Genomic DNA, 16335 nt, shown 5'->3' on the forward strand with positions numbered 1-16335 from the left:
CGCAGGCAGGAATCTCCAAGTTCTGCGAGGTGCTACCTCGCCAAGTCTCCAGGCCACAGCAGGCTCAAGTTGGATGGGCTGCAGACCTGCCCCGCCGCCCCAGGTACCAGGATCCTGCCGCGTGGGCGATCACACGGCCATGGCTCCGCAGCTCTCAAAATAGCGCCACACGAGCCCAGGGAAGCACTCCTTTAGGGCGGGCAATGTGGCTTAGGAGTTCACAAACACGGTTACCTGGCCTCGCATCCAAGCCTCGGTCTCCATAGCACCTGTCGCAGGAGCCCTGTCGCGACTACGGTGGGGTCCGCACGGCCCCGCGCTCAATTTTGAGGTGCGAGTCCCGGTCACAGCAGCAGTCTCTCCCGGTCTCACCAGTTGTCGCCTCAGGGGCACCTTAACCGCCTCTCCGGCCCCTGCAAATTAGTCGTTGGGTGCCCTGAGGTGTCCGCACTGCAATGCGATGAATTTGTGCCCTCGCGATCGCGTTTATGGCAGGATTATTTCAGGATTTAGGACTCAGCCGGCGAAGCTCGCTCAAGAAGCGGCCATTTCGCTGCCTGGCTAGCCATGCCCCCCAAGGTTTTTTAAATGCTAATTCCCCTTTATAACATGTCTGAAACCTATGGTTTTTTCAGTGAATTTTTAAGGTTTTTTAAATGCTAATTCCTAACTATAACATATAACAATATATAACAACTATAACAACTTGTGTGGGGAGAGGGGTTGGCCTAACGGCTAAGGCGCTCGACCTCGGACCTGGGGATCTGGGTTCGAGTCTCGGTAACGACGCCAAAAACCCCCTGTGATTCTGGGCAAATCACTTAATCTCCCCGTGCCTGAAAAAAAGGAAAGTGTGTCCTCATGTAACGTAACTGGTGCTATGTAAAGCGCTCTGATAACTGATTTGGTTCGGTTCTAGTTTGCGCTATATAAAACTCTGCAAAAAAAAAAAACATGTCCGAAACCTTTGTTTTTTTCAGTGAATTTCAAAGGGTTTGTAAATGACAATTTTTAAATCTATTAATTGTTATATTTATTTTTTGATACTGATGTACTACATTTTTTTAAACAATTTATTTTTAGATATTTTATTTTTTAAATTACATTATAATTACATTATACATTACATTACAAAATATACTTACTCAGAATGAATTACTATAGTTTAAATACTTTGCAAACAGGTAATAGGCTTTTAAGTACAGTAGTTACAGTTGTTGCAATGGGCAACACAATTTCAAACACAATGCAACATTGAGCTCAATGAGAATTTCTAGTTAAATGCAATTAGTTACTTTATGGATTACTTTTCTAACAACAGGACTGGATCCTAGATTCAGTCCTGTGACATCTCCTGTAAACAGTTGCGTAAAAGCGTTTTGGTTACAGGAGTGATTTTTAAGGAATATTATTGTATTTTAAAAGTTGACACTTAGAAACTTTTTCACATAGAATCACCAATGTTATCTTCTGGGAGGAAATTCACTTAGCAGGTAAGTAGTGTTATTCTTACTTTTTCTTACTCTGTGGTGAATCCTGGATCCGGCACTGGAGAATCTCCTGTAAACAGTTGAAAGAATTAATTTAAGTCATACAGGCGATTTTTAAGGAATATTTGTAGTTTGTGAAAATAGACACAGGATTCCTATGGAAGGAAATACAAATTACTGGTAAGTACAGTTAGAATTTTATATCAGGGTCAGTGCTGGGCTAAAAGATGCAGCACTGGGTTCTCTCCTGATAACAGCTGAGTAAATCGGATTTCGTAGTTCGCCTGATTTTAGAGGAATATTTGTAAGTTTCAAAAATCAACACTTAGAAACTTTTTCAGCAAAAAGCAGGCAATGATATCCTATGGAAGGAAATTCAATTTATTGGTAAGTACAGTTAGAATTACTTTTCAGGATCAGTACTGGCTCAAAGATGCAGCACTGGGGTCTCTCCTGATAACAGGTGAGTAAATCGGAATTCGTAGTTCGGCTGATTTTAGAGGAATATTTTAAAGTTCCAAAACTCCACACTTTTTCCAAGTGAAACCAGTCAATGTTAGCCTATGGAAGGAAATTCAAGTTACTGGTAAGTATGGTTAGAATTACTTTTCAGGATCAGGACTGGGATCAAAGATGCAGCACTGAGGTCTTTCCTGATAACAGGTGAGTAAATCAGAATTCATAGTTCGGCTGATTTTACTTTGGTCCACTATATATAGAGCCACTTTCCTACACCATCCCCTCCCTTCACCACTGTGTAAACAGGCCCTGTGTCCATTTTAATTTGGGAGATTAAGTCCCCTTGAATCCTGAGGGTCCCTGGGGTCCAAGTATCCCACTAGGTACCTCCAGTAAGCGCCACAGAGCTGCGTTGCAGAGAGGTGTAAAAAGGGGCACAGCCTGGGCCACTTCTCTGCAACACAGCATATTGGCGCTTACTGGAAGCACCCGGTGGGCTATTTAGCCCCCAGGGGCCCTCAGGATTGAAGGGGATTTTTTTCCCCAACTTAAAACACTCCACAGGGCGTGTTTGCACACGTCACCTCAGGCCCGTCCCCTCCCTTCGCCCTTGTGTAAACATGCTGTGTGTCCGTTTTAAGTTGGGAGATTAAGTCCCCTTGAATCCTGAGGGTCCCTGAGGTCCAACTAGCCCACTAGGTACCTCCAGTAAACGCCACAGAGCTTCGTTGCAGAGAAGTGTAAAAGGGGGCATGGCCTCTGAACACCTCTCTGCAACGCAGCTCCCTGGCACATACTGGAGGTATCGGGTGGGCTAGTTGGCCCCCAAGGACCCTCAAAATTGAAGAGGAATTAATTTGTCAACTTAAAACGCACCACAGGGCACATTTGCACAATGATGAAGGAAGGGTCTGGGGCCTGAGCTGACACTGACATGTCTGCAAACAGGCCCTGTGGCGCGTTTTATGTTGGGGAATTAATTCTTCTTCAATCTGAATGTGAAGAAGCCCCGGGGGGTGGCAGTCCCTGGGGCTGGGGGGCCTGAGAGCCCCCCACCTGATTTCTAGATACCCCGGGGGTGGCGGTCCCCGGGGCTGGGGTGTCTGAGAGCCCCCACCTAATTTCTAGAAGCCCCAGGGGGTTGAGGTCCCCGGGGCTGCACATAATTAAACAGCCTTGGGGGTGGTGGTTCCGGGGGCTGGGGGCCCCTCTGGGCCCCCCTTTACATAATTATTGCCCCTGGGGGGCCAATTACCAAAAAAGCGTGGGAGCCCGCACTTCGGTTTTTTTTTATTGGCAGGATCCGCGGATTTTGCCAATTTAAAAAAAAATTAAAAAATTGGGGGGCCTTGGGGGTCCTTGTGGGACCCCCTGAACAGGCCTAGGGGGTCAGGGTGTTTCTACTCTGCCCCCTTTTTGCGTTTTGCATGTTTTTTATTTAGGTTTCTTGTGCCTCAGTTCTACCGATGCACCAGATGGCTGCCAACACCTCCTGGTTTTGAATGTTGACAACCACTTGACAGCCAATTAGGATTCAGCGTGTGATAGGGACAGTGGCTTAGGGTGCGCTCAGGATGCGCGGATCCACTGCGGCCTTAGATGTATATGGGATTTTCTCAGGAACTACTGAACAGATTTACACCATTTAAGCAAAAGGTACAAGTCTGAACTAAGGACAACCTCTTTGCCAAATTTAGTGTAATTACGTTCAGCAGTTCAGGCTGTAGCTGCGATGAACGGTTCCTATGGCAAATTGCATGCGGAAAACACGTTTTGGGATCCCACTTTTTTCTCGGCCCCCACTTCACGAATCACCCCAAAAAACTGTACAGAATCCTATTGAATTGGGACATTATGGCGGGTACTAAACCCAGAGACAGTATGAGATGTACAAACAAAGTGAATAATCTGATGCTTAGTACATAACATAGCCACTAACAACTAAAGTGGTTATCTGACATTAGGGCACTTGTCTTGATGCTATATTGTATAAAGTTTTGTGAAATTCAATGTTGAAACACTATCCATAATGCCACTTAAAGGCAGATATGAGAGTATAAATGATGAAAGTAAAGAAGGACTTACTAACCGTGAAAAAAGCCTAGAGTGGCTGAAACGCATTGGTGGGGTGAAGGCTTATCAATAAAATAAGCAAAATACCATTCAAGAGTGCCGCATCTTTTGTGAATAATATATATAGACATACACACACACACATATATATATATATATATATATCACTAATGACATGGATGGTGAGATCATTGATGACATCACTGATGACATCTCAAATGACATCCCTCATGACATCACTGACAAAATCATCCGGTGACTCAGTGTTTTCTAAATGTTTTTTGGGTATTAAACATATATACTATGGTATTACAAAAGTTAAATTAGTACACCTTGTGTACTTCTACTGTTTAATGCTATTTGTAACATATTAAGTGGGTGGCTGTGTGAATGTGTGTATATCTGTGTTTGTCTGGATGTATGGGTGTCTGAGTGGTTGTGTGAGTAGATGTATAAGTTAATAAGTGGGTGTATGAGTAGCTGTATGGGTGAGTGAGTGGCTGTATTGTGAGTGAGTAGGTGTATGAGTGCCTACATGGGTGAGTGAGTGGGTATTTGAGTGGATGTTTGGTTAAGTGAGTGGGTATGAGAGTGGCTACCTTGGAGAGATAGTATCTGTGAGAGTATCTGTATGGGCGAATGAGTAAACGTTAGAGGGCCTGAATGGATGTGTGAATGGGAATGAAAGTGGTTGTATGGGTAGGTGAGTGGCTCTGTTGACAAGCTGTATGGGTAAGTCAGTGGGTGTGTGAGTGACTGTATGGGTTAGTAGATGAGTGTGTGAGTAGCTGTCTGGGGTGAGTATATGGCTGTTTGGGTGCCTGTATGTCTGAGTGGCTGGTAGTATGAATATTTGTATAATTAAGTGAGTAGTTGTGTGAGTCGGACTATGAGTGAGTAAATGGATGTGTAAGTGGCTCTGTGCTATATGCATGGGTATGTGAGTGGTTACATGGGTGTGTGATGGGCTGGATGGGTGTGTGAGTGGATGTAGGAGAAGTTGTGTGTGAATCATGTGAGTGATACTGTGGATGATATCATCAGGGATGTCATTTGAAATGTCTTCAGTGATGTTATCATTGATGTCACTGACCATGTCATGAGAGATGTAATATGTGAGGTCATAAGCAGTACATTGCGAGGGAGTAAGGTATAGTTAGCTCAGTTAACTATAACTGGTGAATTTCAATGGTGTGTATGAGTGAAATGTAAGCCTAACTATAACATCCCTGTAAACTTTGTTTTTTATAGTGAATTTCTAAGGTTTTTATGCTATTTCCTAACTATAACATCCCTGTAACCTTTGGTTTTGTTAGTGAATTAATAAGGTTTTAAAAAATGTATTTTCTAACTATAATTTCCCTGTAACCTAGGTTTTTTCAGTAAATTTCTAGAGGTTTTTTTAAATCTGATTTCCTAACATCTATGTGATATTTGTTTTTTAAGTATATTTGTAAGGTTTTTTCATTTCAGTTCCAAACTGTAACCACTAACCATTGATATTGAGTGTGTGACTCAGTGCATGCGTCTCTCAGTGGGTGTTTGAGGGTCTGAGTTGGTTTGTAAGTGAATGTGACAGAGTATAAGTGGGGAAGGAATTGGGTATCTGAGTGTGTATATGAGTGTGAGTCTGAGTGCAGAGACTTGTTATGTCAAGGGTTAATAACATTTCATCTTCCCATTCAATGCCATCAATCAATCTAAAAAAACATTGTATGTCCTTGACATAAGAGCCTCAGATCTTTCAGCAGAGGAAATAAGAAGGAATCAATAGAAACAGATGCATTCTCCAGTAGGCTGTGCTGTGATGCCACTATTGGTCAACCTGGGGCTTAGACATAGTTGTATGCACTTGTTGTAATTGAAACTGAAATTTAATTTATGCCATATTGTGCTCTGTGGGGAAACAGTCTTAACCACGAAGCATGAGCTACGTAGGGCTGAACCAACCAGGCGGAAGCACGCATGTCTAAACCACGAATATGCTTTAACCACGCATATTCGTGATTAAGGCATATGCGCGGTCTAGTTGCTGCTGCTGCCAGAAGCATGAAGAGGAAGAATCGAGATGAAGAGGAGAGGTAATATGGGTTTTGAGGGGATGGGGGTAGTTTGGAGGGGTTGTGGGATAGTTTTCAAGGCTGGGGGGGTCAGGGTAGTTTTCGGGATTGAGTTATGGGGGTCAGGGTAGGGGACAGGATAGGGGCAGTTTTCAGGACAAGGGGACAGTTTGGCTGGGGTAGGTGGAAAGTAGGGATTTTAAGTTTAGGGTGTCTTTAGGGTTTAGAGCAGATGGGCAGGAGTGTAATCTTTACCATGCATGCCCATTTACCAAACATGTCTTTACCATGAAATTGTGTGGTAATGGCATGCGTGGTAAAGACACAGCCATGGTTTTGACCGCTTGGTTTAGGCATGTTTGTTAAGGCATGCATTTGTCTATCACACAACCGCTCTGTGTAGTGTGTAGTAATTGGAAACATCATGACGAGAGCTGTAATTTACAGTGTAAGAAGTATCATCTTAAGATGCTCACCACACTAACATCACATTATGTAGAGCCACAGACCGTTAATGCTTTTGATGGAATGTTGTAAGTAACATATTCCTCCTGGGTTTAAATTGTGAATGAATTACTGTTTACATTGACATTGTGCCGAAACACGTCTGTCAGTGCTTTTTGACTAAGTCAATAAAAATATTTTGTTGAAATTCATCCGCGAGTGCACCCGTTACTGGATATGTAATTGTGGCCATTGAAGTTTGTTATGTATGACACCATATTACACCAAATTCGACAGAAAGCTTTTTGTTGGGGCAGGAAGTGTGCTTTTTGTGATTTGATATAAATCTGTTTAGTAGTTTCAGAGATCTTTAGGTTTAAAAAATATAGATATCTGTGAGACCAAAATCCTACTGAAATTTGATTGGCTGCCAACACTTCAACCAGGAAGTGTTGGAAGCCATCATAGGACCAATATACATTAATGCACCTTATTGAAATGTATTGTAGTGAATGAGAGGTTTTGAGGGTTACAAAACGGAGAACGGCGAAAGGGTGTTTACAGATTTTAGTTGCAATATGAATCATTTGTTGATAGTAGCATACTAATGTTACAAACTCTGGTGTGTTCTAAGGTGATATGACCCTGTGGAATAGTTTTCTGCTGGGAATTCAAGAATCATGTTTGACAGAAAACTGTTTTCTCATGATTTCCACATAGAGTTTATGGAAGGTGCTCCAGAAGCTAAAATGGGAGCATATTTCTGTAAATTCATGTTATCTTTTTCAGCCATATGAAAATGAAGTCTGACAGTTGATTTCCTTGTGTTCTACTGTGGTCTCCCAGAGTGTTCTAAAGAACAATTAGAGCGCTAACGGTGTTACTTATGACAAAATTATGGCACACCTGAAGTCATGCTGATTGAATCAAACTGGTAACAATTAAAGCATTTAATTTTGGAAGGAACAAAATGAGGGTTTTCAGTTTGTCATATAAATTATAGCTAGTGCTGTAGAAAGAAAAATTAGGACACATTTTAAATGAGTTTTCAAATATCTTCCTCTTCCATTTCATTAAAACATTCTGCCATGCAGGCTGAAACATACACTTTCAACACATGCACACATGCAGAATTAAACATGCACGTTCAACACCAACAGCAGACTGCCAGGTAACTCCCTGGTGATCAGTACCTTTTCTCCAATGTTCTAATAAGGAATTTGAATGCTAACATTTTGAAATCATGCAGAAGGTGTGACACATATGAACGCCATCTTGATGGAATCAAAGTGGAAAACTGAAAGCATTTTCTACTTAGGGTACTGCAGTAATTGATGAAATTAGTGAGCTTTATAACAAATAAGTCGCCCAAGATGGCCACCAGAGGAAAAAGAGCACAAATGTAGCACAAATATTACCCATAGGTAGCCCAATTGTAGCCCATTGACAGAAGTGTGAAAAACACTTAATTATTTTTTTGTGTTGCAGTTTTACATAGTGCAGACTTGACATTACACAAGGACACATGCATTTCGATTTTTGGCATGGAGAGATTAAGTGATTTGCCCAAAATGACAGGATGTCGAGCTGACACCGACACTCAAACCTGGTTCCCCAGCTGCAAAGTCTGCAGCTCTGGATATACCGCCACATCCTCTCCCTTAAGTGCAACATTTAATTAAGTGATCAACTGGATAAAAAAACATTAGGGGCCAGATGTAGGTAGCCAAATACCGGTCGGTAACGGCCGATTTCGGCCGTTACCGACCGGTATTTGGCTTTTGAGATGTAGGTGGGTAGTTATTTACAGAATCGGTATATTTACCGATTCGGTAAATTTACCACTTCGGTATTTTACCGAATCGGTAAACATACCCATTCTGTAAATCCATATGTAGCTGACACTCCTAAGAGTGCCACAGGCCCTTAAGAGTCGGTATTTTACCACCCAATCCTATTGGGTGGTAAAATACCGAATTCAGGTGTGCATGCACATCTGTGCATGCACACCTGTGCAATGTGACACACAGACATGCCCTTAGGGCATGTATGTGTGCCACATGTCACTCAAGCCTGTACTTGGGGTGCTAGAGGGTGTCAAAGTGACACCCCCTGCACCCTTGCAGGAGTCGGTATTTACCGATTCTGTAAATACCAAATCTGTATTTCCCATTGAATCCTATGGGCTTCAAGGCCCATAGGAATCAATGGGAAATACAGATTCGGTATTTACAGAATCGGTAAATACCGACTCTTACAGAATCGATAATTTTTTTACCTACATCTGCCTACTTCCAATTTTCCGACTCTTAAATACCGAATCGGTATGATTCGGTATTTAAGAGTCGGTTAATCGGAATTACCTACATCTGGCCCAAAGACAGCAAATTATTTAACCTCATCGCTGCGGCGCGAATTCCGCCGCAGTGCTGAGATTCCAATTGCGGGCGTGGTCATGACGACTTCCGGCCGTCATCAGCACACGCCCACCGTGACTCATGACAGCCGGGAGCCGTCATGAGCATGAAAGAGGTTAAAAGTGCTTTGTTGCTATTAGAGTACTCAGAAAATATTTCCTCATTTTAGTTGTTTAGTGCACTGACCAAAATTTCTATGGGAATAATACCTCTCATGGAGGAGAATGCAGAAGCAACAAGTTGACCACGCTGTGCAGGTAGAAGAGGAAGTGGCAGCACAATGGACCATGGAGTGGAGGGAAAATGGGAACGGGGCAACAAACCACCCATGCAGTACAGGCATGAGATGCTGAGGCAATATAAAAAACTATTAAGGGCAGAAGGAAGAGTCAGTGGCAGTACAACCCAACCATACATGCCAATAGACAAGATTTGGACAGGAGACTCCCAATGATTTTAACCCCAAAAGGCCTTTATTTTATTTGTCTCCTGCTAAAACCACCTCTTATTCAATGTAATTCAACAGGGAAGATCCATTCCGAGGGTTTTTTCAAAATCTCCCTCTTACCAAATGTAAAATTGTTGGCAAGTTTAGTACATTTGATCATGGAGGGCAGGAAAAATGGGGTAGGGACATGGACTCAGATAAGATGTGCTCTCTTACTTTATCCAACTCCGCAATATTAATTGGCTTCGCCCTAGACAACAACATGTCAATGAAAGAGCACATCAAGAATACAGCAAAAGGAGCAGGGTACACACTCAAAAACGTCAAGAAACTTAAACTATTTATTCCCACCGATGATATAAAAAATGTCTTCTCTAAACTAGGCTATAGGGCCAGATGTAGGTAGGCTATTACCGGTCGGTAACGGCCGAAATCGGCCGTTACCGACCGGTAATAGGCTTTCCAGATTTAGGAAGCTAAAAAAGAAGCATTCGGAAATTTACTGAATCGGTAATTTAAGGAATCGGTAAATTACCGAATTCTTAAATACAGATTTGGTAAATTACTGAATCCTGATATGTAGGGAGCACTCAAATGAGTGATTTACCCATTTTAGGATTCGTTATTTACCACTTACTACAAGTTGGTGGTAAATAATGAAAACCTTTGAAAAAGCATTTGTTTTGCTTTTCCAACAGTGCCATGTTGCAGAAATACATGCCCTTAGTGCATGTATGTCTGCAACATGTGCACACATACACAATTGAGGGGTGCAACAGGGTGTCAAAGTGAAACCCTGCCAATCTTCAATGTCTCCCCCAATTACCGAATCGGTATTTACCGATTCGGTAATTGCCATTCATTCCTATGGGCCTCTAGGCCCATAGGAATGAATGTCAATTACCAAATCGGTAAATACCGATTTGGTAATTACCGCAACTTACCGATTCAGTAATTTTTTAAGAAAAATTACCTACATCCCATTTGTCTGTTCTTAAATACTGAAACGGTATGATTTGGTATTTAAGAATCGGTAATCTGGGATTACGTACATCTGGCCCTATGTATTTATTTATTTATAAAGTTTTATATAGCACGAACATGGCCACCGAGGGTATCAGAGCGCTTTATAGAATATGCAGCGAGGAAGGGTATAGGCAAACATACAAAGTCTGCAAAATGAAAAGTAAAAATTTTTAAAAATGTCCAGCAATCACCCCAGCAAAGCCTCTGGGCTACAAACAGCAGCTATGGACACCAGGTCAAGTGGGGAAGGCGAACTGATGCAGAAATCTCTTCATCAAGAGTCCTTTAACTTCCATTTTGAAACGGACAGTGGAAGGGATCACCCTGACTTCGGGGGGGAGGAAGAGAGTTCCAGATCTTCGGCGCCATGCCTGAGAAGGCTCGATTGTAAGTTTTTATTTCTTGAATTTTTGTGGTTTGAGTAAAAGGGTGCTGGCACTTCTGGAGGCTCTTGTACCACATGAGAGATCCAGTTTCTGGGCAAGGTACAGCGGGGTCTTAAAGTGGATGACTTTGTATGCCATGCATGCAATTTTCAGCTGTATCCGAGCTTCAAACGGTAGCCACTTCAGAGCCAGCAGGTCCGGAGGGATGTAGTTGTATTTATTAGTCCCTGTTAAGAGCCCAGCAGCAGAATTGAGGGTCACCCTAAGAGGAGCCGTTTTCCCTCTGGGCAAGCCACACAGCCTTGCGCTACCATAGTCCAGCTTTGCAATATCTAATACTTGCACTGTAGCCTTTAGTTCATGGGCAGGGAGAAGGGGGTTGAACCTCCTCAAGATACTGAGTTGGAAATTTGCTCCTTTGGTGAGGGAGCTGATGTGCTTTGGCATGTTCAAACTATTGTCTAATATAATACCAAGCGAGGATGCAAAGTCCACAAGGTGAGGTCTACAATTGAAAGCAGAAAGCTGATTCAACCATTGTTCCATGACCGGGGATTCGTTGTGGGGTGAGATTAGGAGGAATTCCGTTTTTAGAGCATTTAGCTTCATGTGGTTGTGTGTCAGCCAGCTTTGTGTTTCCAGAAGGACTGAATTGAGAGACTGAATGTCCTCAGGGGAGGCAATCTTCAAATAAAGTTAGGTGCCATTCGCATACATCTGGTAGTGAATGCTGGATGATTTCAGAATTTCAGTTAGAGGCTCCATGAAGAAGTTAAAGTGTGTGAGTTAGAGTGCTGAACCTTGTGGAGACCCCAGCATAACCAGTGCAGGATGGGACAAGTATTGGTTTACCTTGAAGCTTTGAGACCTATTCAGGAGGAACAAAGAGAACCAGTTAAGCACCGGCCCAGAAAACCCCATCCTATGTTCCAGGAGGTCAATTAGGTTATCGTGTTTGACAGTATCAAATGCTGACGAGAGGTCGAGAAGAATCAGTAAGCACAACTCATTATGATCTAGCAGGCTTGGCGCATCTTCCATAATATGCCTTAGAGCCGACTCTGTGCTATAGCCTGGGCGCAACCCAGATTGGCATTGGTCCAGGTGTTGGAAATGGTCGATGTGGTGCAGAGTTGGGAAAGCACACATTTCTCCAGGAGCTTTGCTAGGGTGGGGATGTTGGAGATTGGGTGAAAGTTATGCAGGTTGGTGGGATCAGCTGTTGGACTACGGTAATGCCACACTCACTGGGACGCCTACAACTCACCTCGCCCCCCTGAGATCAGTTCTTATCATGGCAGCCCGGCTCATCTCAGACGTTAAATGGTTTAAACACATCACTCCTGCACTCAAGAGCCTCAACTGGCTTCCTATTCAAAGAAGATGTACCTACAAGACTGCATGTATCATCCACAAAGCCCTTCACTCTCATACATCCAACTACTTAGAAAACAAGCTGAAGAAAGCAGGAACCACTAGATCATTGAGAAGCTACAAAGTTCTTCTGCTCCTACCTCCCATTCTAAAAAAGACAGCAACCAAGCCGCACTCTTTTTTTTTGGCAATGCTCCAAGCATATGGAACTCCCTTCTGTGTGACCTTTGATGCAACCATTCCGTCCCTTGCTTCAAGAGAAACCTGAAAATCCTCCTCCTCAGCAAATACTTTAACTCCTAGTTTACGGATCATAGTAAAGTATCACTTTAACAGATCTAGACCCTCTGTCTGAAGCGGCGGTTCTCTTTTTCTTTTTTTCTCCTTCTCTGACTTTTAGACCCTCTCGAATTGTGTCTATAGTGTTGATCACTCTACTAGCACCTTTCATGGGTACCATTTGTCTATTGAACTCTCAACTCATATGTTCATTCCATGTCTGCATTACTGCATCCTATCATGATCATGTAAAGCACTCTGTCACCTACAGGTCTAGCTAGCACTATATAAAACTTGTATAAATAAATAAGAGAGGGCAGGATGGAGATGGTCAGGGGCACCAAGCTGACCTTACAGAATAGGTGTCAAGGGTTGCAGCAGAACAATACACAGCGCAAGTAGGATGGCAGTGCAGCAAACGGACCAGGGAAAGCAATACAGAGGAAACAGGGCCATGCACATGAACAACAGAGAGCAGAGGGGAAAGAGGCAAGGACAGCTATCTGACCATGGCAGATAGACAGGAGGGACAGTTGCAGCATAAAGGACCATTAATGACAGGAGGGAGGGGAAGGGGGATGACAGCAGATCAAACAAGGCAGGAAGGAAGAGATTAGGGATCTGCACATGGGAAACGGAGGGCAGGGGGCAAAGGGGGTAAGGCAGGAGCAGCAAGCTGACCACGGAGGTCAGGTGGGATGGGCACCGGAAGCACAATACACCATTGAGGGCAACAGTGACACTATAATGGCATACACAGAGACAGCAGAGAGAAGGTGGGAGGGGCTGGGAGGGAGTCAAGGGCAGCAAGTTGATTACACATGGCAGATGGGAGGGGCTATGGTAGCACACAAGACCATGCATGGCAAGCAGGAGGGTTATTGGCAGCACAACAGCCATGGTGGGCAAGAGGAAGGGGGCAGGGGCATGCACCAAGGACCATAGGGAACAGAAGGGAGGGGTTGGGGCTGGACAGAGACCAAAGAGGGCATGGGAAGGGACTTTACAAAAGACCATGCAGGGCAGACAGAAGGAGCAGCTGCAGCACAGCATGGAGTACAGAGGGGAGTGGCAGAAAAAAAGACCATGGAGGACGGGTGGGAAGGAATAGGGGCATGGAACTTGGCCAGTCAGGGTAGAGGTGGCAGGGACAGGAAGCAGCCAACTGAGAATGCTAGGCAGGTATGAGGGGCAATGGTACTCAACAGAACACTCAGAGTATATAGGAGTGTGGTAGGTGCATGAATATGGTAGAAAAGAGGGACAGGGGCATGCACACAGACATCAGTGGGCAGGGAGAAGGAGAGTAGGGACAGCAAGTTAACCACAGTGGCTAAGCAGCAGGGCAATGATGCTTAATACAACTGGGGAATGGAGGGAAGGAGGAGTGGGCAGTGACATTGAGCTAAATGAAAGGCAGAGGAAGCACATTGGACTATGCAGGGCAGGAGGGAGGGGCTGGTGCATTGACTCTGACAACAGAGGATAGGGAGGCGGTGGATGGGTCAGCATGCTACTTGTTTAGAGCAGGTAGGAAATGCAGTGGCATGGACATGGATAATGGATGGCAAGGAAGGGAGGGAAGGAGCAGCAAACCTGGATGGGGGTAGCACAATGCCAGTCCAGGCCCTGTGTTCAACCACACCCCCACTGTGCATTACAATGGGCATCTTACCTCACGTTTCAAAAAAACCTCAGAAATTCACTGAAAAAAACAAAGGTTACAGGGACATCATAAGTGCAAAATAGAATTAAAAAAGCACATAGAATTTCAATGAAAAAATCAAAGGTTACAGGGACATTATAGTTAGGCTCAGCTTTCACTTGTACAAAACCAGTGAAATTCAGTAGTTATATTTAACTGAGCTAACTATAACTCATACCTCCACAATGCATGGCTTATGACCCACACAAGAGATTACGGCCCGAGCTAGAGAGTACGGCCAAAGCCGGAGAGTATGGCCCGGGTGGGGAGATTCTGGCCCGACTGAGGACATAAAGCTATGACTCATAAATGATCTCTGTGAATTCCAAAAGTCTTAAAGTTAGACTTTTATCTCATATTACCTTTGTGAATTGTCCTCAGAGTGTTTAAGTCCTATTCAAGGCAAATATATACAAAACAGAGAGCTTTTTCTGTATTCTCTATACAATGTGTTTTTTTGACTTGTGCTTCAGGCAAAAATAGCTTGACGTATTGTCTTTAAGTTTGGTCTATCTTTACCTTTCTGTTCCTACAGCTGTACAACATGTTCCCGAACATTCTCAAGCACTTACCTGGGCCACACAACTCTCTCTTCCGAAGCTGTGAGAATATCAAAACCTATGCAGCTGAAAGAGTAAAAGACCACATTGAGAGCCTGGATCCCAATTGTCCAAGGGATTTAATTGACTGTTTCCTTATTAGAATGGAAAAGGTAATCTTATGGAATATAGTAAACACATAATCAATGCAGTTTTCTTGCACGATCATTTTGTTAAAATAGGTAATGAAACAACATTGGTACGCCGCATGGGTGAATCTTATATTATTGCAACATATTGTCAGTGCCTGCATCTTAAATTGACATTGTCATGGTCTCAATTGCCCTCCTACAAACTCCAACATTTGTTTATATCTCCTTCTATGTATGAAGTTGACATACACAGGTGCCTGAATCGATTGTGTGCCCTTCGCTATATAGACCAATCATTTGACTCAGTACAAAGGAAGCTAATGTGTTGTAGGGAGGCTTCTGATAACGAAATTAGGAGCACTGCCCTTCCATTTGTGTGAGTCATGTGGATGGTAATTGTAAATACCATGTGCCATCCACATTTCGTTTGAAAACAATGCCCTGAGCCTGCCTCGGGGTCATGACTGTAACACGTCAGGCAGCCAAGCAGTTTTCAGAGGTACAATTTTGCCAAGTATTTTTGCTCCCTGTGTTTAACAGTAAGAGTGGTCTCTATGATTTGACAATGAAAGGGTCGCAGCCTGATTTAGGTAATATGATTGTTTTACAGCTCCACAGGTCATTTCCAGGAGTAGCCCTGTTTGATATGCCTTCATATACATGTCATGGAGTCGGGTGCAAGTTGTGATTTATAAGTGGCGTAAACTTTTCGGGGAACTCTGCCAAGTCCTGGTGCCTTACTGCGAAAAAATTGGTCAATGGCAATTCTCTCCTCTTGGATCTTGAAATCTGTATTAAATGAAATGCCTTGCCAGGGGTAAAGGGTCATGATAGGAATCGAATATAAGTAATTTGCAATATGTGCAGGTGGCAATATCATGGTGGTAGTGTATAGACTTTGATTGGATTTTGTTTATAGGCTACCTACGTGGTTACCAAGTGGCCGGCAGCTGAGCATATCATGCAAATGGGTTTGAAGGAGGGGGGGTCTCTGATCTCATGAGCCATGCTAATTTGGCAGCATGCTCCATGTTGGCTTGTCATTTATTCCTTGTGGTTTAGGTATTTCCAGCTCTCTCACTACAAATTTCATACTGTATGAAATTTTGATACAGTGTCTTCTTATAACAATTTTTAAAGCATGCCATTACACATTGGGATGTGAGGCAGTTCTACCATTTTCTTCAAAATATAGATCTGTAGTAGTCCTGAAAGGTGGATCGTGAAGTGCACTAAGCACTAGGAGCGTGTAGTTAAGTGCCCTTTTTATTTGATCAACCCCCACTTTTTGCTCTAATGCTGATGTTATGACTCTGAAAGTACAATGGAGACTACTACCCAGCCGCCAGTGCCAGTGCTCCATCCCCAAAAATGATAAATGTGAATTGAAAATCCCATTTGGCAAGGACTTTATCCCCATTATAATTCCACAGCGCTGTTAACGGACCAGCAGTTGCCCCCAGTGCCTTGAAACCTTTACGGG

At 43.4% G+C, this 16335-nt stretch overlaps 1 protein-coding gene across 1 annotated transcript in view; it reads left to right on the plus strand.

Moving 5' to 3' along the window:
* The window catches only part of LOC144781951 (cytochrome P450 2G1-like), a 737654-nt gene that overhangs the window by 520342 nt on the left and 200977 nt on the right, over window positions 1–16335 (plus strand). Inside the window, exon 5 of the mRNA XM_078661042.1 lies at window positions 14697–14873. Coding sequence (XP_078517168.1) covers window positions 14697–14873 — 177 coding nt within the window. The remainder of the gene's footprint in view (window positions 1–14696; window positions 14874–16335) is intronic.

The sequence above is a fragment of the Lissotriton helveticus genome, chromosome 9 (assembly GCF_964261635.1).
Source record: "Lissotriton helveticus chromosome 9, aLisHel1.1, whole genome shotgun sequence".
Lineage (NCBI taxonomy): Eukaryota > Metazoa > Chordata > Amphibia > Caudata > Salamandridae > Lissotriton > Lissotriton helveticus.